The 19,941-nt window shown below is 33.3% G+C and overlaps 1 protein-coding gene across 2 annotated transcripts in view; it reads right to left on the bottom strand.

Moving 5' to 3' along the window:
* Positions 1–18,619: 18,619 nt before the first annotated feature.
* The window catches only part of LOC129939968 (cationic amino acid transporter 2-like), a 93,985-nt gene continuing 92,663 nt past the window's right edge, over positions 18,620–19,941 (bottom strand). For both annotated transcript variants that reach the window (XM_056048178.1, XM_056048177.1), the window contains exon 6: positions 18,620–19,908. In XM_056048178.1, coding sequence (XP_055904153.1) covers positions 19,280–19,908 — 629 coding nt within the window. In that variant the 3' untranslated portion in view covers positions 18,620–19,279. The remainder of the gene's footprint in view (positions 19,909–19,941) is intronic.

Below are 19,941 nucleotides of genomic sequence, written 5' to 3'. Positions count from 1 at the left end.
ACTTCAACATTCAGAATAGATTTTGTTTTTGTTTAATAGTTGATGGTAAGATCATCATCATCTATAACATCGTGATTATAGTTTTTGGATCTCAAACGCTTTAGATGAAGATAAGCAGACAGAAAATATAACAACAACAAGTTATCGCCATATACAATAAACACTCCAAACCAATCCATGCCTAATTGATTGATTAAGTGAAGACGGAAGCCCACGGTAATTAATCAAAATTCAAATAATAATAATAATAATATACAAAGTTATCTTCTGCAATTTAATTTTGAACAAATGAGTCAGATTTTTTTTTCAAAAAGATGACGTTTCAAGTTTTTGAACACAAAAAAAGAAACAAATAATAAATAAAATTATGATCTCATAGGTTAGAAGTTAACATTTGTTCATGTCAATTCTTTTAAGATAAGGTCTTCTTTTTGTTCTTTTCCTATAAAAAACAAAAATTGAACAATGTAGTAAACTATCTGTATTTTGTAATTATAAGAATTGTCTGATGTCTCTATCCCACCTCAATTTGATTCTTTCGCCCTTTGCACTGCTTGAAGGCTTTAAATATTTAAAGTTTTAATTAGATTTGTGTACTCATTTAAAAAGCATGAAATTAATAGAAAAAACTTTATTATTATTACTCTTGGATTGCTAGACTTTTTAGAATCATTGATTTTCACACGAAGGGCTTGAGATTAAGTACAATTTAAGAACATTTACTACGTTTGACGTTACTATTTATACCATTTCGCTAACTCTTCATTTGTATGTTATAACAATTTTAGGGTCTCTAATGATGGTGTGAATTCAAAATAGACATGAAATCTACAGAAATAGTCAAATGCACTCCTTTCCTCTAACAATATTACTCCTACTTCTAGGAATGCCTATCTGTTTTGTTTACCCTTGCAACCAATTTTCGTCGGATTGGAAAGTTCAGAAATTCGTTTTTTAGCCGTACTAAGCGAATGTAGAATGCTTTACCTGTTTGTAACTGTCGTTGTCATGTTTAAAAACCCAAAAACAATGCACAATGTTTACAAAAAAAAATAATAATATATAAATTTTAGTCTTGTAAAATTGAGTTCCGAGGTTTTCTCGTGAAAAGTTTAGGTCCTTTACGAACTAATTCTCCACTCCCAACAAACATACTTTCACCAAAATTGGGACTTATTTGATATGAAACTATTTCGAGACTTTAAACAAACATGACATTACGATGGTAGAGAAGTCGATTCCATCCGCCTGTCTGTTTGTTTGTCTGTCTGTCCTCGACCTTACAATAGGGTCCATTGAGTTTAAATTTGGAAGTTAAGGTTCTAAGCCGATTTGCATTTTTAACGTAAAGGGTGATTTTTTTGAGGTTAGGATTTTCATGCATTAGTATTTGACAGATCACGCGGGATTTCAGACATGGTGTCAAAGAGAAAGATGCTCAGTATGCTTTGACATTTCATCATGAATAGACTTACTAAACTAAACGCTTGCAAATCATTGAATTTTATTACCAAAATCAGTGTTCGGTTCGAAATGTGTTTCGCGCTTTACGTCCGATTTATGGTCTACATAATCGACCAAGTGAGCAAACAATTAATGCGATTGTGACCAAGTTTCGCATTCAGTTTACTTTATTGGACATTAAACCAACCACACGAATGCGTACAGTGCGTACAGAAGAGAATATTGAGTCTGTTTCTGAGAGTGTTGCTGAAGACCGTGAAATGTCGATTCGTCGCCGTTCGCAGCAATTGGGTTTGTGTTATTCGACCACATGGAAGATTTTACGCAAAGATCTTGGTGTAAAACCGTTATCGACAAATTTTGTTCAGCGATGAGGCTCATTTCTGGTTGAATGGCTACGTAAATAAGCAAAATTGCCGCATTTGGAGTGAAGAGCAACCAGAAGCCGGTCAAGAACTGCCCATGCATCCCGAAAAATGCACTGTTTGGTGTGGTTTGTACGCTGGTGGAATCATTGGACCGTATTTTTTCAAAGATGCTGTTGGACGCAACGTTAAGGTGAATGGCGATCGCTATCGTTCAATGCTAACAATCTTTTTGTTGCCAAAAATGGAAGAACTGAACTTGGTTGACATGTGGTTTCAACAAGATGGCGCTACATGCCACACAGCTCGCGATTCTATGGCCATTTTGAGGGAAAACTTCGGAGAACAATTCATCTCAAGGAATGGACCGGTAAGTTGGCCACCAAGATCATGCGATTTGACGCCTTTAGACTATTTTTTGTGGGGCTACGTCAAGTCTAAAGTCTACACAAATAAGCCAGCAACTATTCCAGCTTTGAAAGACAACATTTCCGAAGAAATTCGGGATATTCCGGCCGAAATGCTCGAAAAAGTTACCCAAAATTGGACTTTCCGAATGGACCACCTAAGACGCAGCCGCGGTCAACATTTAAATGAAATTATCTTCAAAAAGTAAATGTCATGGACCAATCTAACGTTTCAAATAAAGAATCGATGAGATTTTGCAAATTTTATGCGTTTTTTTTTTAAAGTTCTCAAGCTCTTAAATAATCACCGTTTATAACTAAGTTATAAATACTTAACTTTAAATCAATTAATTTTTGTTTAGTCTTTTGACTCCTTTTAGTCTTTATAATATTAATGTACGTCGTTTGAGAGTACATTCAAAAAGTTTGAATATTGATGCGTTTTGAAAACGCCTTTAAAAATGTTGTTCAGATTTGTCATACATTCTATAGCAAACCTCATTGTTATGAGCCAAACAGCATTGTTACCTCATTGCATAGGTACCTCATACATTTTTCATATTATTTTTAAAATCCCTGTAGTATCTTAGTCAAAATACTAAAAAAAATTGAATTGCCTTAAAGATAATTAACTATGCAGTGAAAAGACTTACTGACTAAAAATTTTAATACCCCAATACAAAAGAATTTTTATTGACTAAAAAGACTTAAACCACTTAAAAGAACTGCATTTAATTAACTGTTTTTTTAACTGCCAAGTCAAGAAGTAAGTACTGACTGCTGACTGTTTTTTTTGCAGTTAAATTTCCCAGTCGCAATATTAATTTACATTCAAAAAATTAGTTAATTAACTGCTACTTAATTGAATGCATTACCCAAAAGACTGCAGTCTTTACAACTCTGCTCGATAGTGACATGGAATCCAGCGCAGATATAGTAACAACTATAAAGAGGTTATTAGGTTCAGAGGTGTAACTTTATGGTTTTATGAAGCCAATCCGCTTTTGGAAAACCAAAATAAGTTCAAGCAAGCTAGAAAGACCTGTAATGGTCATATTCGACGAACCAAATTTTTGCATGATCGGAAGGCAAAAAATACTACAATATCCAAAACGTAGTAAACATTTCTGGTCATTTGTAAAAAACGTACGAAACACCACGTCATCCTCGGTTCGACACTCGTCCACACTCGTTCGTCGTATGGAACGAATCTTCATTTGCACTCGTTTAGTTGCTCTTGACATCCACAAATCCTCACAAATCCGCTGGCCCGGATAGTATCCCCGCTATTTGTCCTATTCTACAGGTCTCTTCCCGGGTGGATGGAAAACTGCCTGTTCCTAAAAAAGGCGAGTTCTCCTCCCACCCAAAGTATTGTTCAATTACACTTACGTCACTTCTGTCCAAGGTCATAAAAAAGCTGATCAATTGTCAGCTTAAGAAATGTCTTGAAGAACGGAAGCTTCTTAATGACCGACAGTATGGCTTTCGTAGCAATAGGTCCACTGGTGATCTCATGGTTCATCTCACCGAACAGTGGAACAAATCTTTACATCGTTTTGGAGAAAGTAAGATTATTGAACTTGATATTTCAATAGCATTTGATAGGGTTTGGAATCAGGTTCTCTTATCGAAAATGCGTGCTTTTGGTATTGTTTCAAGTCTAAAATTCATAAAATAAATGCTGGTGTCCCCCACGGCTCCGTTTTGTCTCCGACCATTAAACTGTTTCGCCGACGACTGTACCAGCTTTTCATATTCGTTTCTAGATTCACATCCTTGTCCTTCTGATGTGGAACTTCAACGGCAGCTAAGCTCACTAAATTCTGATCTTGACAGCATTGTCCAATGGGGAATCAAAAAACGTGTACAATTTAATGCTTCGAAAACTCAATGCTGTCTCCTGTCGTTAAAGCGTAACGCACCACTGATGCCACTATCTATGAGTGGCACTTGCATCTAGGTAGGAAACCAATTAACTATCTATTCTCGGTATGTGTATTACAGATCACCTAATATGGAATGATCTTGTATTCGATATCGCCAAAAATACTGCCAAATGCTTAGGATTTCTCCGACGAGGCAAGCAATTTTCCACCCCTTCTGACCTGGCTATAATCTACAAAGCTTCCATCCGTCCAAAGCTTGAATATAGTTCGCATATCTGAGCAGGTGCCCCTAAAACAGGTTTAAATCTCTTGGATAGAATTCAAAAAAGGGCTTTAAAAATTATATGCGACAGAAATATAATAGAAACATTTACATCGTTAGAACACCGCCGCAAGATATGAAACATCTTTCGTTGTTTTATCGATATTTGTACAAACAATGTTCTGTCGAATAGCAAGTTGCATTCCACCCCTTAATCTATTCAACCGTAATACTCGCACTTCCATTAATGCTCATCAGTTTACCCTTGAGCTCAATTTCGGGCGTACTGTCAAGTATAGAGATTGGAATGCTTTGGCCAACTATGTTTTTCCTTCCCGTTAAGATGTCGGGAATCGGTCGGGGATCGGATCCGGTCGGGGATCGGAATCAAGTCAAAATTTGCGAAAAAAAACCTATGTGGTAGCATATTCTTATATGGTGCTAAACTATTCAGTTTTTCATTGTTTAAACGAAGCAAAGTATCTCACTTGTGCTTCATAACAAACATCGAAACACCATTTGCATTTTAGAAAGAGCTGTCAAACTAAATCATTTTTAAATCTTCTTGTGCGTCGGAAACACCATGAAGATTTATTTAATCTAAACTGAGATAAACCTTTGGTGGAAACATAAATAAATATCTTTTCTATTGTTTTCTCGTGCAAAATACACCCATTTAGTCCATTTTTACTAACAAAACTAAATAATACCAACAGTAAAGTAATAGATTGATTTTTACCCCAATGGAAACCACTGGATTTGGGCCCAGGACCGTTTTATGGAAAGTCTATCGTTATCCACCAAATAACTTAGAAAACTGCGGAAAAGCTCGTTGCAGAATCGATTTGTAAGGGATTGCCGTCATTTTAGATCTTTAAAAATCCAGTTAAAAGGTCTTTCAATAGGTGATTGCTCCATATACCATTACACCGCCCCCTTTGCAGTGCAGATATATCTATCAGGTCCGTCCAAATAGATTTTTTTTCATCCTAAAAGTCGACTGTATGCATTCTGTATCAACTTAATACAAAAAAACATACTTAATTAATTAAAAATTTGGATTTTTCCAACAAAAAAATATCGTTAAATAAAAACAAAAAGTCATCTGCCGCATCGGCAAATCAAAAGAGGCGTTCGGTATGCTGTCAGAAATTTGGAGGCATAACTCTATCAGCCTAAGAACAAAGCTACGACTGTTTCGCACAAATGTCGAATCTGTGCTTCATTATGGGTGCAGTACTTGGAAGGTTACTTCAGCCATAACAAGAAAGCTGTCTTCATAATATCTTAAGGATTTTCTGGCCAAACTGTATTTCAAATGAGCTCCTTCATAGAATTACAGTTCAGGAACCTGTAGAATCTATAGTACGAAGACGTAAGTGGCAATGGATTGGACTTACGCTTCAAAAAGGTAACGACTGTATTGCAGACCAAGCAATGCAGTGGAAACAGTACACAATGGCGCGAAGGCGTAGTAGAGGTTCTATGCCACTTGAGGGGTTCCCAAAGGACTTAACAAGGCTGAGGACCTAAGTAAAAATGTAAGTAATAATTTAGAACAAACCCACTTTTTCATTTCCCTTTCAATTTTAAAAGAAAAAGGTAAACAAATTAAATGTTATTTCATACATTTCTTTATATTTGAAATTGTCAATTTTTTGAGTTGAATTAGTTAAATACAATTTCTTTTAATTTGTTAATTGTATGTTTTTAATATTATTCTGAAATATTTTGAAATTTATCAGTTTTTAAAAGAAAAACCGGATTACCGCGGAAGGTTTTTTTGGTGGGACGATTTCAATTTAGTTTGAGGAATAATTAATCGATGGTTATTACAACATTTTTGCAACTATTCTAATACTTTCAAATATGAAAATTTCCCTAGTTTGAGCCTTGAGTTTATCACAAATCAGAAGGTAATCAGTGATTATTTCTCTAGATTTGAATCTATTGTTAACATTAAAAATTAATATTTTTATATCTGTGTTAAAACACTTCTGATCACTATTTACTAATACAAAATTAGAACTTTCCCAAATAAATCAATAAAAACACATTAACTGTTAATTCCACCTTCGTATACGTACGTAAATATATTAAATTCTGTCCCAGTTATTTACAAAACTTCTCACAAATTCATTGATTTTGAAATTTAAATAAATTAAATAACATTTGCTCCGACTACAGAATAGGATTATTTTGAAATTTCATAACTGCAATTTCCAACACTTATGTTTAAAATCTATTTGAAACTTCCTATATATAGTTCATTAGACTAGGTAATAAATTTGTTAATTTACTAGGCACATACGAGTATAAAATAATTTAAATACGATTATCAAAGTTGGAGAATATACAAGCCCAAAAAGTTTAACGAAATTAAAATATTCACAGTAGTTCAGGTAGTCTAGTCGGTAGAAAACTATGTTATTGTCTTTTTTCGAAATACAGTTAAATGCACATTTTATGCAGCAATAGTTATTTACTTACTACATATTTTTTAACTCGTACATGCAAACTATAACCTACCTTCGAACTACCCTTAAATAATATCACAGAAAAGCATTTAAAAATAGGTGTACTATGTTGGAAAATTTTAATTATTTATTACATGCTGATTCTATTATATCACCACACATACATGTATGTACATATTAAGGCAGGTTCAACTGGTTTTAACTATACGAAAACGCCAGAGCCAGCAGCAGCAGGTTGATATACAAAAAGTATAGTCAAATAATTGCAACCTCAAATGATGAGCGAATATAACATTTTAGTCGTCCTAATAAAAACTACAATGGGAAAATTATCTTAGAATTCAAACCGAAACCTAAAGTTGTTAATGCTTTTAAGAAAAAAGTATCTTAAATACATTGAGTTAGTTATATTTTTAATAAGCATAGTTTCTATTTTAATAAAAGATAATTCTTAAATAAAATAATTTCTAGGAAAAAATGGTTAAACTCAGAAACGTCTTTTTTTCGATAATATTGTTTTGTTTGTTTATTTGAAACATAAATTTGAAAACTTAAAAAATTAAAAAATAACATCCAAATAACGAAAAATGTTATAACCTACAATTGCTAATAAAAAATGTTCGTTGCCTGAAGTCGTTCTAACAACTAAAAACCGTTAATAGACATCTGTGTGCAACTATTCGTGAGCCATCTCAACTCTTACAATTGCTTGAGAACGATTCGCATTGCGATAATACGCTTAAAAATTCCGTCATTTCTTCATCGCTACTTGTAACTCGAAAATTGTTTGCCATTATCATATCAAAATGTTCTCCAAACAATTTATGGGTGAAATATAAAGAAGACATTTCTGAGGATATCTTGTATAGTATACAAATGACTGAAGAAATTTTGATAACGAGCTGAAATAATTCTTTAAAAATTTAATAAACCACAGAAGATTCTTTGCGACTCTTTGCTTGGAGAATTTGGAAAATCTTTCTTATTTCAATTTTTTTTGGGCAGCCAAGATAGAAACGGACACACTTAGGCCAGTTTAATGGCCCATTGTGATACCACATGAATCTTGAGGCTTCCTCCTAAGCTCAATGGAACCAGTTTGAGTCCCTCAGGAAACGTGAGAGGCTGATTATACTGATATGATTTAGATCACTTAGATCGTTAAAGAAGAATTCTCCTAGTTAATTTTTGCGTATTCGATTCAGAGCAGAGTGTTGGACAGACGTTTTTTGTGATTTGACATGTGGTGACGTTGTTCCACCTGATGCCTACCCTCCTCACAGCGTCTTGAATTACCAACAGTTTAAAAGTATCGATTGGTATGCCAGTACGTGCCAAACGTGGTAGGATGGGCGGTACTGTACAGTTCCTGGCGAGTTCATCTGCCTTACAGTTTCCTGGAATGTCTCTATGGCCCGGCATCCAGCAACGGTGAATATTAAACAGTTGTGCCATCTCCATTAGAGATGATCGACAGTTATGGACTGTTATAGAGTTTGTACAGACAGAGTCCAGAGATTTGATAGCGGCCTGACTATCTGAGAAAATACGGATATCAGATGTTGATATCAGGTTTTCTTTAAGCCAGGACAAGACTTCTTTAATCGCCTAAAGTTCCACCTGGAACACGCTACAATAATTGGGAAGGCGGAACGAGAGACTTAATTTCAGTCGTTCAGAGTACACACCTCCACCAACCCCTTCTTTGGTTTTTGAGCCATCTGTGTGAAAATGGATTGACTCATCCTCCAAGAATGTCCTATCCTCCCAAAAAGATCTGGTAGGTATAGAAATCTGGAAGTTTCTGTCGAATTGTAGTTGGGGGATGGTGTAGTCTGTGTGCTTTGGAATTGATTCTTAATATCTAAGAATTTCGGAGTGCCCAATGTTGTTGTTAGTCCACTGGGACGAAGCTTTGAGGCGAATAGCAGAGCTTGCAGCTATTTGTTTGCTAAATTTGTCAAGAGGTGTTAGGTAGAGTAAGGTGTCCAGTGCCGCAGATGGGGTCGTGCGGAGCGATCCGCTTATGCATAGGCATAAGCAGTCCACCATACTGCCACACCGTACATTAAAATCGGTTTGATTACCGATGTGTATAGCCAATGTGTGATTTCGGGTTGTAAGCCCCACTTATTACCAAAAGCTTTTTTGCAAGAAAAGAGAGCTACAGTAGCTTTTTTGAATTTTTCCTGTACGGTGCGTTACCAATTTAGATTTTTATTTAAGACAAGACCAAGGTTTTTAGTCTCGTCTGAGAATTTTAATTGAATTCCTTTAATAAAGGGAGGGTTGACAAATGGAATTCTGTATCTCCTCGAAAATAAGACCAGATCGGTTTTGTGTGGGTTAACACCCAGTCCACACCGATCAGCCCAAAGTATTAGTCTGTCCAAGGCATTTTGTAAGAGTTATTTTAAGATGTTTTCCTGAAATTGCTATAGCAACGTCGTCCGCGTTGGTTATCACTCTGAAGTCCACCGCATCCAGACTAGTTAGGATTTCATTCACAACTAGGTTCCAGAGGAGAGGATATAGAACACCACCTTGCGGTGTCCCTCTACTAACGAATCGTCTGCCAGAAGAGTTGCACAATTTTGAGTTAATTATTCTACTAGTCAGCGTTAAACGAAATAACTCCCGAAGCGAACTCTCTACGTTTAGAGATGTTAGTGCAGATGTGATTGCAGATGTGTCCACTTTGTTAAAGGCACCTTTGATGTCAAGGAAAGCAACCATAGTGAACTTTTTATGATGGAGAGAATATTCAACGGTGCTTACTAAGGTGTGTAACGCTGTTTCCAACGATTTACCTTTACAGTAGGCATGTTGAGACGAAGACAGAAGTCTTGTATCAATACTTGCCCATAAATGGATATCATTCAATCTTTCCAAGGTCTTAAGAAGGAGTGATGATAGACTTATAGGTCGTAGATCTTTAGGATTGTCTTGCAAGCATTTACCTGCTTTGGGTATAAAAACAACTTTAAATTCTCTCCATGCCGAGGGAACATGGACCAGGTAAAGACAGCTGGCAAAAATTGCCTCAATGATTGGTGCAATTATTTCAGAAGTCTTTTGTAACCCGGCTGGTATTATCCCATCTGTTCCTCCAGATTAAAATGGTTTAAATCTGTTGAGAGCCCATTGTAGCTTGTCTCTTGTGATCAGACTTTCTGGATTGTATTGGAACTTGAACGTACATAATTGTTGCAATTTTTGGTAAGAGAACTACCAGGAAAGTGAGTGTCCAATAGTTCAGCGATTCATTGCTTGAATTTGTCCATTGTCCGTAACCTAGAGGCTTGAGAAGTTTCTTCTATTGTGCCGCTTAAGGATCGCCAAGAAGATCGCTTAGATTGGCAATGCAAACAAATATTTTTGAATTGCTCCAGAAGGATACCCCCAATAGAAGCATTATTTTATTTTAAAGTGTTCTTAAGAACTAATAAGCCGATTTCAAAAGTATAACCTCTTATACTGTCTCAATAACGTTGTGTAATAAAGTTGTCATTTAAATAGACATAGTTCAATTTTTTTTTTTTTCAAAATTCGATATCTTAAAAATGGATCATCATTTCTTACGAAATTGAAATGTATAACTTGTTTTAATAAGCTACGAATAAAGACCACATTTTTAAACTTAAACTGGAAGATAAGCTCTAAGTAACTGCATACCATTCAAATAAAAAAAATTATAAAATCAAGCATTTTTGAAAAATCAAATAGTGTTTACATATTTGAAACAAACTTTTTTCGCAAGTACATTTTTAAATATTAAAATACAATATTTCCAAACACACTATTTGCATACAAAGAGTAAGTTCTTACGAACCAGTGTTGCATTTTAAAATTGTGTAAAGATTTCTTGAGGGTTTTTATTATTTTGAAATTTATTTTCTATTAAAGACACAAACTTTAAAGATCTTGCAAAATTAAGGAAATTTCACACTTTCGTTAAACTAATATCTAATTAAGAAAATATTATAAACTTTTCTTATTGTCATGTTCTGGGTTTTTGCATATTTATTTTTATAGCATTTTCCGCATCTTTAGATATGACAACAAGAATGGAATATATTACTTTTTGAAAAAAGCTACTTTTTATCTTAATTTCTAAAATGTTTCCATAAAATGCACCCAATACCCCACATATTTAAAAAACTGTTGAAATCTTGGAATGGTTTCCTATGTGGAGAGTAAGTTAGTTAGTACCATGCCTCGATGGACAACAATGTTTTTAATAAGACTAGTTACTACAATTTTGACTTTAGCTCTTGAAATAGTAAATTTAAAGTTAACATGTAAAAACATAATGTTAATGTTTTTTTGTCCATCTCCTTTACAGAACATTGAAGAAAATGTGTAAGCGACCTCGATTTCCACCTGTCAGTTGATTAACTTTAACCCCAAATACTTTATTTCAATCAGGAAATACTTGATTCCAGTTATAGAAATTTTCATCGAAAGCTTAAGCCAACATGTCAAAAAATGCCATTGATTGATTTAAATGATTAAAACCAATATATAACTTGTAACTAAGGTTATAGTTGATTATTGATTCAGTGTTTTCGAATTACGAAATTAAAAATAAGGCGTTATTAAAAACAATTAAAATTAACTAAAAAAAAATAACTATATAAGGAAACTTGTATGACAATTTTGATTGTCTTAACCATTTTAAAATGTCGAGACAAGTTTTAAATCATGAAAACCTATGATAGCTTTAACTGACACCTAAAAGAAAAGATCTGGCTTAAATGAAGTAGAACAACTTACAGCTCATTACCTCATAGTTTTGACACCAAACATAAATTTGAACCTCTAAGTCGGTTTTTCATCTCTAAACAAAATTTTTGTTCATCTAAAACAATTAAAGTACACGTGGCGTTATGGTTAGTGGGATGGACTGCCTGTGCCATCTAAAGTTTTTTTTCCATGAGTAATTCTTTTCATGAAAATTATCAGTTCGAATTCGGCTTAAAACTGTAGGTCCATCTCTCCGTCCTCCTATTGTTGTTTTTTAATGTGTCTAAAGTTCAGCGATTACCTGCGTGAAAACTAAATTTTGTCAAAATCGCATTGATTAGATTGATTAGTCGGAACAGCCTGAAATTCGAAAAAGGAACTTCTTATGCAGCAAAGCCATATTTGGTTGTGTTATATGGGGCTTTTTGACCCATCTTCATCATCTTCAATTGCTGGCCAAAGAGAAGGTGTCACGTTCTGTAAATACCGATAAATTTTGAAATTCGGACTATCTCTTTCATATGCAACAAGAAAATGTCATGATACGCATTTATGGCACTTTATATGACAGCTTAGCTTGACAGCTGTCAAAATGTAGTGTTACCAACTTGAAAACATTATTGTTATATATACATAACTGTCTCGTCGTTAAGATATGGCAGACGAAAAAAAATCTACAAACGAAATAAAAAAAAATTAAAATTAATCCGAAAACTGTCAATGATTCTTCCAAAAACGCGCTAAAAATTGACCTTAAAATAAAACTTTAGCTGTCAAAAATTGCGACGAATTGAAATCTTAGGAGCATCTCCTACATGATACATTTTTTTTAAGAATGCTTTTTTTAGTATTCAATTGCATTTTACTTCTGTCGCATTTATAATCATTAAGCTTTTTTCCATAATTCCCTATCATTGTCCCACTATTTTAGCAGCGGTCAGCATTCACACCGTGAATATGTTCCATAGAAGGTACAAACTTGTAGGTATCCCCGCACCTAAAGTGGTGTAAAATTTTGCGCAAATTCAATAGTCAGCCTATAAACGTACATAAATATGTACACACATATAATTAATTTATGAATATTTCCAATCAATTAAACAAAATTCGTTAAGGCAGGTACATAGTATACGATACGAAGGACGACACACCGCACCGCATGGTCCTCTCTCATTGTTGTGTTTTGCGTATGCGGCGGCCGGCTGGAGTTTTGTTACCTATGTATGTGATGTGAAGGTGGAAAATGTAAAGTGTTGCCATAAATATTTCGATGCATTTTTTCCACTTGAATAAGGCTTTACCAAACAGCTAATGAATTATTCAAAGAAACAAAAGCAGTTAATCCTAGCAAAAGGATCTCATGCTTACCAAAATTTTTCACATACGATACATTTGGTTGTTGCGTGTAGGTTGTATATATGTAGATGTACCTAAACGACGACGGTATACGTATTCATGATTTAATCCATTTAAATAATACAATCTCTAAGCTTTTAGATAGGTATCCTGATGCAAATAACCTGATGATGATGTTGGTGCGCTTGTAGTTTGCAAGCGAAAGTCCTTACTGATGATATTCGTTTACCGCACATCAAAATGGTTATATGATTGCGCTTTTATTTATAGACGTATATATTTCTATATTTTAGTTACAATTATTTTTGTTTAATTGTCTACAACTCGATAAATTGTTATTATTTACATTATCACCCACATTCTCCTCCCCCCAAAAAGGATTTTGTGCATGTGCGAGCAGCTTTTTTGCTTAACTTGCAAGTAAATAAATAAATTCGCAGGAATAAAACAAATTTTGGAAACGTGTATCTTTGTACTTTGTACAATGCGGATGCATTTTTGAGGCTAAAAACGCAGAGGTACCTAGACCTACCCTTATTCGATTCCATTGGATTGGATTCGATTCGATTCGCTATGCTATGCTATATTTGCTCAGAGGTTGGCATTAATTTTTCAACAATGTGACCAAGAGGCGATGATGGTGGCTTTATCGGCCTCTTACTACATGGACTAAGGAAGGACATGCACTTTTATATTTGCACTGTTAAAATATGGAGAATGAGTGCGTGTGCCAAGCCAAAGCGATTTTGTCGAAAGGTGTGCAAATAATAATTTTGTCGTGAATACAATTTTTGAAATATTAATGGTCAACACACATTGGTAGTCGGTTTGTTGACTCATCATTAAAAATGGAGCGTTTGTTTTTCATTTTTATTGTAGTGATTTTATTTTTGTTATAACATTTTTGAGCATTATTGTGCCGGGTGATTTGCATTTGTCCATGTCATGGTGTAAGAGTTCAAAGAGGTGTTTCTTGGATTAAAGATGTTAGTAGCTAGAAGATAGTAATAGCTGATTTATAAATAAATAAATATCAAATAAATTCTGGCACTATTATCTTTTTTTCTAAGAAATAATTAATCAGGAACCAGGACATTCACTATACTAAACTCCACTTCAAAATGACAAGACCCATAATTAACTGACTGACTTGAATTCCTGAGATCGCAAAATCTAAAAATGAGTCATCCTTTAATAGCTCACACACTTTACCAATTTCAAAAATTAAGGTTTATAATTTTATTTCATTTTAATGTTTTTATTATAATACAAATATCAAATATTTGAAAAATAATAATGTATCTGAACGAACTTATCAAATATCTTTAATTTAATTTTTGTATACAAGTTAGTTTCATGGTGTATTATAATTTTTGGGATGAGCTCTTTCTTAAGGATTGAGTGTTCTTAAGATGAACTAACCCCGAGGATAAGAACGAAGATCATCTTAGCCTATCCGGAGACTTGAATTAAACACGGTTCTGCAAACTTCTTAAGGGCAAAAAAAGTGAGACTAGCTACAAAAAGATTGAGACAAAATTAATTTTGAAAAAAATCACCTGAAAACAAAATTGAAATCACCTGAAAAAAAAGATTAACCACACGGGGATTGCTATGGTTGGAATAATCTTGTTCATGATTCCAATTCTAAAACACTAAAAAAATAACTGGATTGATTCTAGTTTACTCCATTATTTCTTACCAACTTGTTCCTTTAAAACAACAAAAATAACTGAGCTGGGCTCACTGATATTTCGGCTCGTTATATGTAACAGAAAGACGTCTTTGAAGCTAGTTATACGATTTTCTGGTGAAAGCAGCTTTAAGAGCGTTAACTCCACTGTTTGGTCGTATAATTCTAGTTCTAGAAATATTTTGTTATACAAGCTGACTCAAAACCTGAAGCCGATGGACCATTTAAAGAGACGTTCGTTGTGTGATTTGGCTCTCGAGAAGATCGCAAAATCATCTTTATCTTCGTCAATAAGCAACATTTGCTTCATAAAACGCCAATTTATCCTCAAAAAGTAACTTTTTGGTATTGTTTGCATCTACGATAACGATCTTTTCGGTTCTGTGTTTGGTTAGTGTTATAGCAAGATGTTAAACGCTTTACTTTTGGGAGGAGTTGGAAGATATGTGGTTCCAACAGGATGGTGTTACAAGCCACACAGCACCTTGGCTTCCAACTCTGATCATATGTTTGAGAAATAATACGGTCCGGAAACTTTTCTTTGAACTGTAAGCTATAATTTGATGTTAAGTATCCCTCGATTTTTAGTAAAGGAGTATTTTTAAGCTGTAAATGTTAAAAGTTCACAGCTTAAAAAATGACAGATTCCGAAATAGCTATTCAAAATGAATTGGATTAATAAACCCTATTGAATTCGGTTTACTCTATTAAAAACGAAATAATTTTCAACCTACATGATTTAAAATTAATTGACATATTAAGCTTAATTTCCTAGGCAACTTTAATCTCCCATATCACATTAAATAACAAAGCTTGCTCAGAATTAACTATTTAGCTCACCTCAATAGGAGTTTCTATTGTTAGACAATATTTTCGCCAACAACTAGCAGCAAGTATATCTGAAGCATTTTTAATGAATTTAATTCCTCTTCTTATAATGTATGCACAGACTCCTCTTTACTATTGGGACCACTGGGCCCAGGCCCAGAGCCCCGCAATCACCAGAGCCCCCAAGTTGCCGAAACATCACTTAACCTCTATTTGTCTATTTTCAAGAAAAAAAATATTTAGATACAATTTTAAATGCATAAAGAATGATCAGAATTCGTACTTTCCTTGCTGAACAACAACCTTTGCTGAACAATTTAAATACATTCCCTGAAAAATTATATTCAAATTAAAACAGAAATATGAATTACTAACTGAGTGGCAATGTAGTTTGCTTTCTGACAGAAACAAACAAAAACACTTACATTTTTAATACCAAATAAAGATAATGGTGTTTCTATACGCGCAAACTATTGTAAAAGAAGTCAAATGGCAAATATTTTTCAATTATCGTTGAAAGTATCATTATTTTTGTATTATTCATTACGTAAAAGATCACGAGCCTGTTGGAACGTTTTTGGACTTACCAATTAACGATTGTTTAGCGGAAACCATACTGAAGTTTTTGGAGTATCATGACATTTTGATATCAGGTTGCAGAGGCCAAAGCTACGACAACGCGGCAAATACGTCTAGAAAGTTTACTGGTCTGCAGGCAAGAATAAAAGAAGACTGTAAATTTGACACTTTTGTACCATGTGCAGGGCACTCATTAAACTTGGTAGGAGTGCACGCCGCTGAGTATGTCTTAGAAGCAACCAAATTCTTTGACATTATTCAAAAATTTGTATACATTTTTTTCGGTATCTTCTCATCGATGGAGTGTGTTGACTGCTTATTTAGGTCCAAAAAAGTTTTAAAAAGTCTTTCTCAAACAAGATGATCGGCGCGAGCTGATGCACTAATCGCCTTATAAAAAGGTCATCAAGAAATTGAAGAAGCTTTGATGTCTATAGTGAACGATTTAAGACAGGCAAGAGAGGCCAGAGAAGAAGCATTTAGTCTTTGCAAAAAAATGTCCAAACTTGAATTTACCATACTTACAGAACTTTAGAACTCTGTATTGTAAAGAATTAATAAAACAAGTACTTTACTTTAAAGACAAAATATTACCCTAAATGTTGCAATAAATTTGCTGAGTGCAATAGATGAATTTATTTGGGATCAGGGTCAATTTTGATAACTTTGATTCATCAGCTAGACAAAAAAACCCGGATTCCGAATATAAGGACCTTTCTGAAAGAAAAAAAGCTCACGCCAGACTTTTTTTGACGGCTATGTTCCCTCAGTAATTCTGATTGGGAAAGAAAGATTAATAATTGAAACCTTTCTTCCCATTGTCGACACACTAAGCGTTCATTTGAAAAAGCGAATAGGTTCGTATGAGAAGATTGGCCAACGTTTTGACTTTTTTCGATTAAAAAATCTGAATTCAGAAGACTTAAAAGAGAACTGCAAATCTTTTGCTAAATTTCACACCGAGGATGTAAACGGAGATGAACTACATGTTGAATTTAAAAGACTACTTGAAAATTAGTCGACACGAAAATGAAATGTACCTACATATTTCGAGCTTTATTATTTTTTAAAAACTAATAAAATTGAAGATGAATTTCCAAATGTTGAAATTGCTCTAAGAATTTTCTAAAATATGATTGAGACCAATTGCAATGGGGAACGTCAATTCTCTAAGCTAAAAAGAATCAAAAACGAACTCAGAACTACAATGATTCAGAAAGATTGACATGTTTGTTGCTGATGGCAATTGAAAGCGACATCCTCAAAGGCATCGATTTTGAAAATGTGATCAATGATTTTGCTTATCTCAAATCAAGAAAAATTACCTTTTGGATATGCCTTATACTAAAAAGCAATCTCATAGTTATTCAATCGATTTTACTTCTGTTTGATAAAAATAACTCCATTATTATTTCCGTAAAAATAGATTAACATTTTTTTCTTAAATTTCGAGACCGGAATGTATTCTTACAATTAAAATAATCTTGAAAGTCAATAGTAAGCATATGTAGGTACATTTCAAACCATATGGAAGAAGGCATTTATCAAACCGGTCCTTAAATATGGAAACAAAATTGTAACTTCTAATTAAAGACCAATCCCTAAACTATCCGATATTTTGTTGTTTTCAAACAAGTACTTTTGTGATTTTCAATTAAAGAATATTTTTATATAATTAAAAGAATAGTTAATAGTTTACTTGCATTTTTGATCAAGTTATCAAATATCTTAGAACTTGGTCAAGCAGTCGACTGTATTTACACTGATTATTCTACAGATTTAAAACATCCTTCTGTGGTTGAAATTAGCCAATATATTAAGATAAAGTTAGATTACCTAATCAATCATAACGAATCGATTCAAATATGTACGTTGATCAGCTTGGTTAAAATAAGCAAACTAATTTATCCTAAAATGCTATTCTTTTTCCATATGGCTTGGCAAAAAATGTCAATTTGATTTTTACATTACGTCTAGTTGAATTTGAACTCAATAACAAGTATCGAAGGTAACATTAAAACTCTAAAAATCTGTGTTTATTGTTTATTCTTTATTGGGAACGCTAACACTGGTAATAGTTTAATATTCATTTCGAGACATTAGATTTGGAATGCATTATCTTGGATCAAACTCTTAAGTGGAAATAGCCAAGCTCTGAAGTGGAGACTCTTCTTTATTGTTTTGTATTCGTATGCGCTTACAATTTCAATTTGAAGTGTTTTTCTTATACCTACCTGATGATGTACATACTTCGTTCGTACCACTTAGCTCATATTATCAAATAAGTCATCCACTTCACTTGACTTTTTATTGAAAACTTTTCCAAAAAGATAAGATTACCATCGACATATTTTCAATTTAATCTTTTATACATTTTTTATTTAAAAATAACAATTTCGAAAACATTTTCGCTAAAATTATTTGTATTGATTATCTTAATCATTGTTCGATTATTTTTGAATTAAGCTTGTAAATTGGCTAAAACCAAATTTAATACATTTTTAATTAACGACATTAATAAAAATTTACAAAAATAAAAATGTTTATAGATAATTTGTTTTTAATATTTATATTTTTATCTTAAAAGTATAATCATCATCATAATTGATTATAAATGAAGCTTATTTTATGAAATGGTCATTTAAAAATATGAATTTAAGTACTTACTGTAAAAAAATAATCAATTTAAAATGTTCATAAATGTTTTATATTTATGGCACTTTGTGCCAAAAATTTGCACATTTTTATTTGTTGGTCCTTAACATATCGCGACACTTTGATTGTGTTTTTCTTTTTTTGGTTAAACTGTCTTTAAATTTTAATAATATAAAATTCTAATAAATTCTTTGGGTGTTCAATGCAAACTTAATCTCTTTGGTTTTAAGTAAATATTGTAAGTTTTCGAATAAAAAAAAAAAAATATTAAACTATCTTAAATCTCTTATAAATAAATAAAACTTAAATCTTAACAATATTTTTTTTCTCTAAACAAACAAAAATACTGTCATGTGAGTTTTTGGGAATGAACCCTTATTTAAAAAAAATGCATAACGTTTTCGGTCACGAAGAAGCCAACATATTGATTTTTAGTGCGAGGCATTCTTAAAGGTTATTTTTCAAAATTAACATAAACAATCATTGAAATTCAATGTTCTGCTTCTTTCATATGACCCTAACGAAATATTATCTTTAATCCTAACCAAAAATAGCTTCTTATGATTTTTCACAATCCATCTTATGACCGTTTTCTAATGGCGGTGGTGGTGGAATACGAGCATTATTGGCTATACCTTGCGTTGAATTCCGAATACCATAGGTGAAATAAATTAAGTAACCAAGTCCGATCCAAATCAAAAACCTAATCCAAGTATTCAAGTCCAATTGGAACATAAGATAGATATTGAAAAAGACACTTATACACGGAATGAACGGAACCAATGGAACTTTAAATGACAGCTCCATACTCGATTCGGGTTGTCGCTGAATTGAAAATAGAATCAATAAGAGTATCACCACAAGAACCGAGACCGAAACTATTCCCCATGTCGAGCTAAAGCCGACAAACTTCATTATACTACAGGTTACGAGGGATAGAATGAAAAAGACGACAATTCCAATTTTAGTGATGTTCGATGTCAATGAATTGGCTTCTTTGACAAAATTCAAATTGAAAAGCTGTCTCATGATTATCGGCATCTCAACTCTGACCTCCTTCATTTGAATGTCATCTTGTTGGTAGCGAAGAACTAGAACACAAATAGCAACGATAGCATATGCCAGGAGAGTTCCAATTGACATCATCTCAATCAGTTGATGAAGATCGAAAATCAGGGCCATTATAGCTGAAAATAAAACAACATTTTTTGATTTCTTTC

The sequence above is a fragment of the Eupeodes corollae genome, chromosome 1, assembly GCF_945859685.1.
Source record: "Eupeodes corollae chromosome 1, idEupCoro1.1, whole genome shotgun sequence".
NCBI lineage: Eukaryota > Metazoa > Arthropoda > Insecta > Diptera > Syrphidae > Eupeodes > Eupeodes corollae.
The sequence above is the reverse complement of the archived record's forward strand: the minus strand, read 5'-3'. Positions and strand labels throughout refer to the sequence as shown.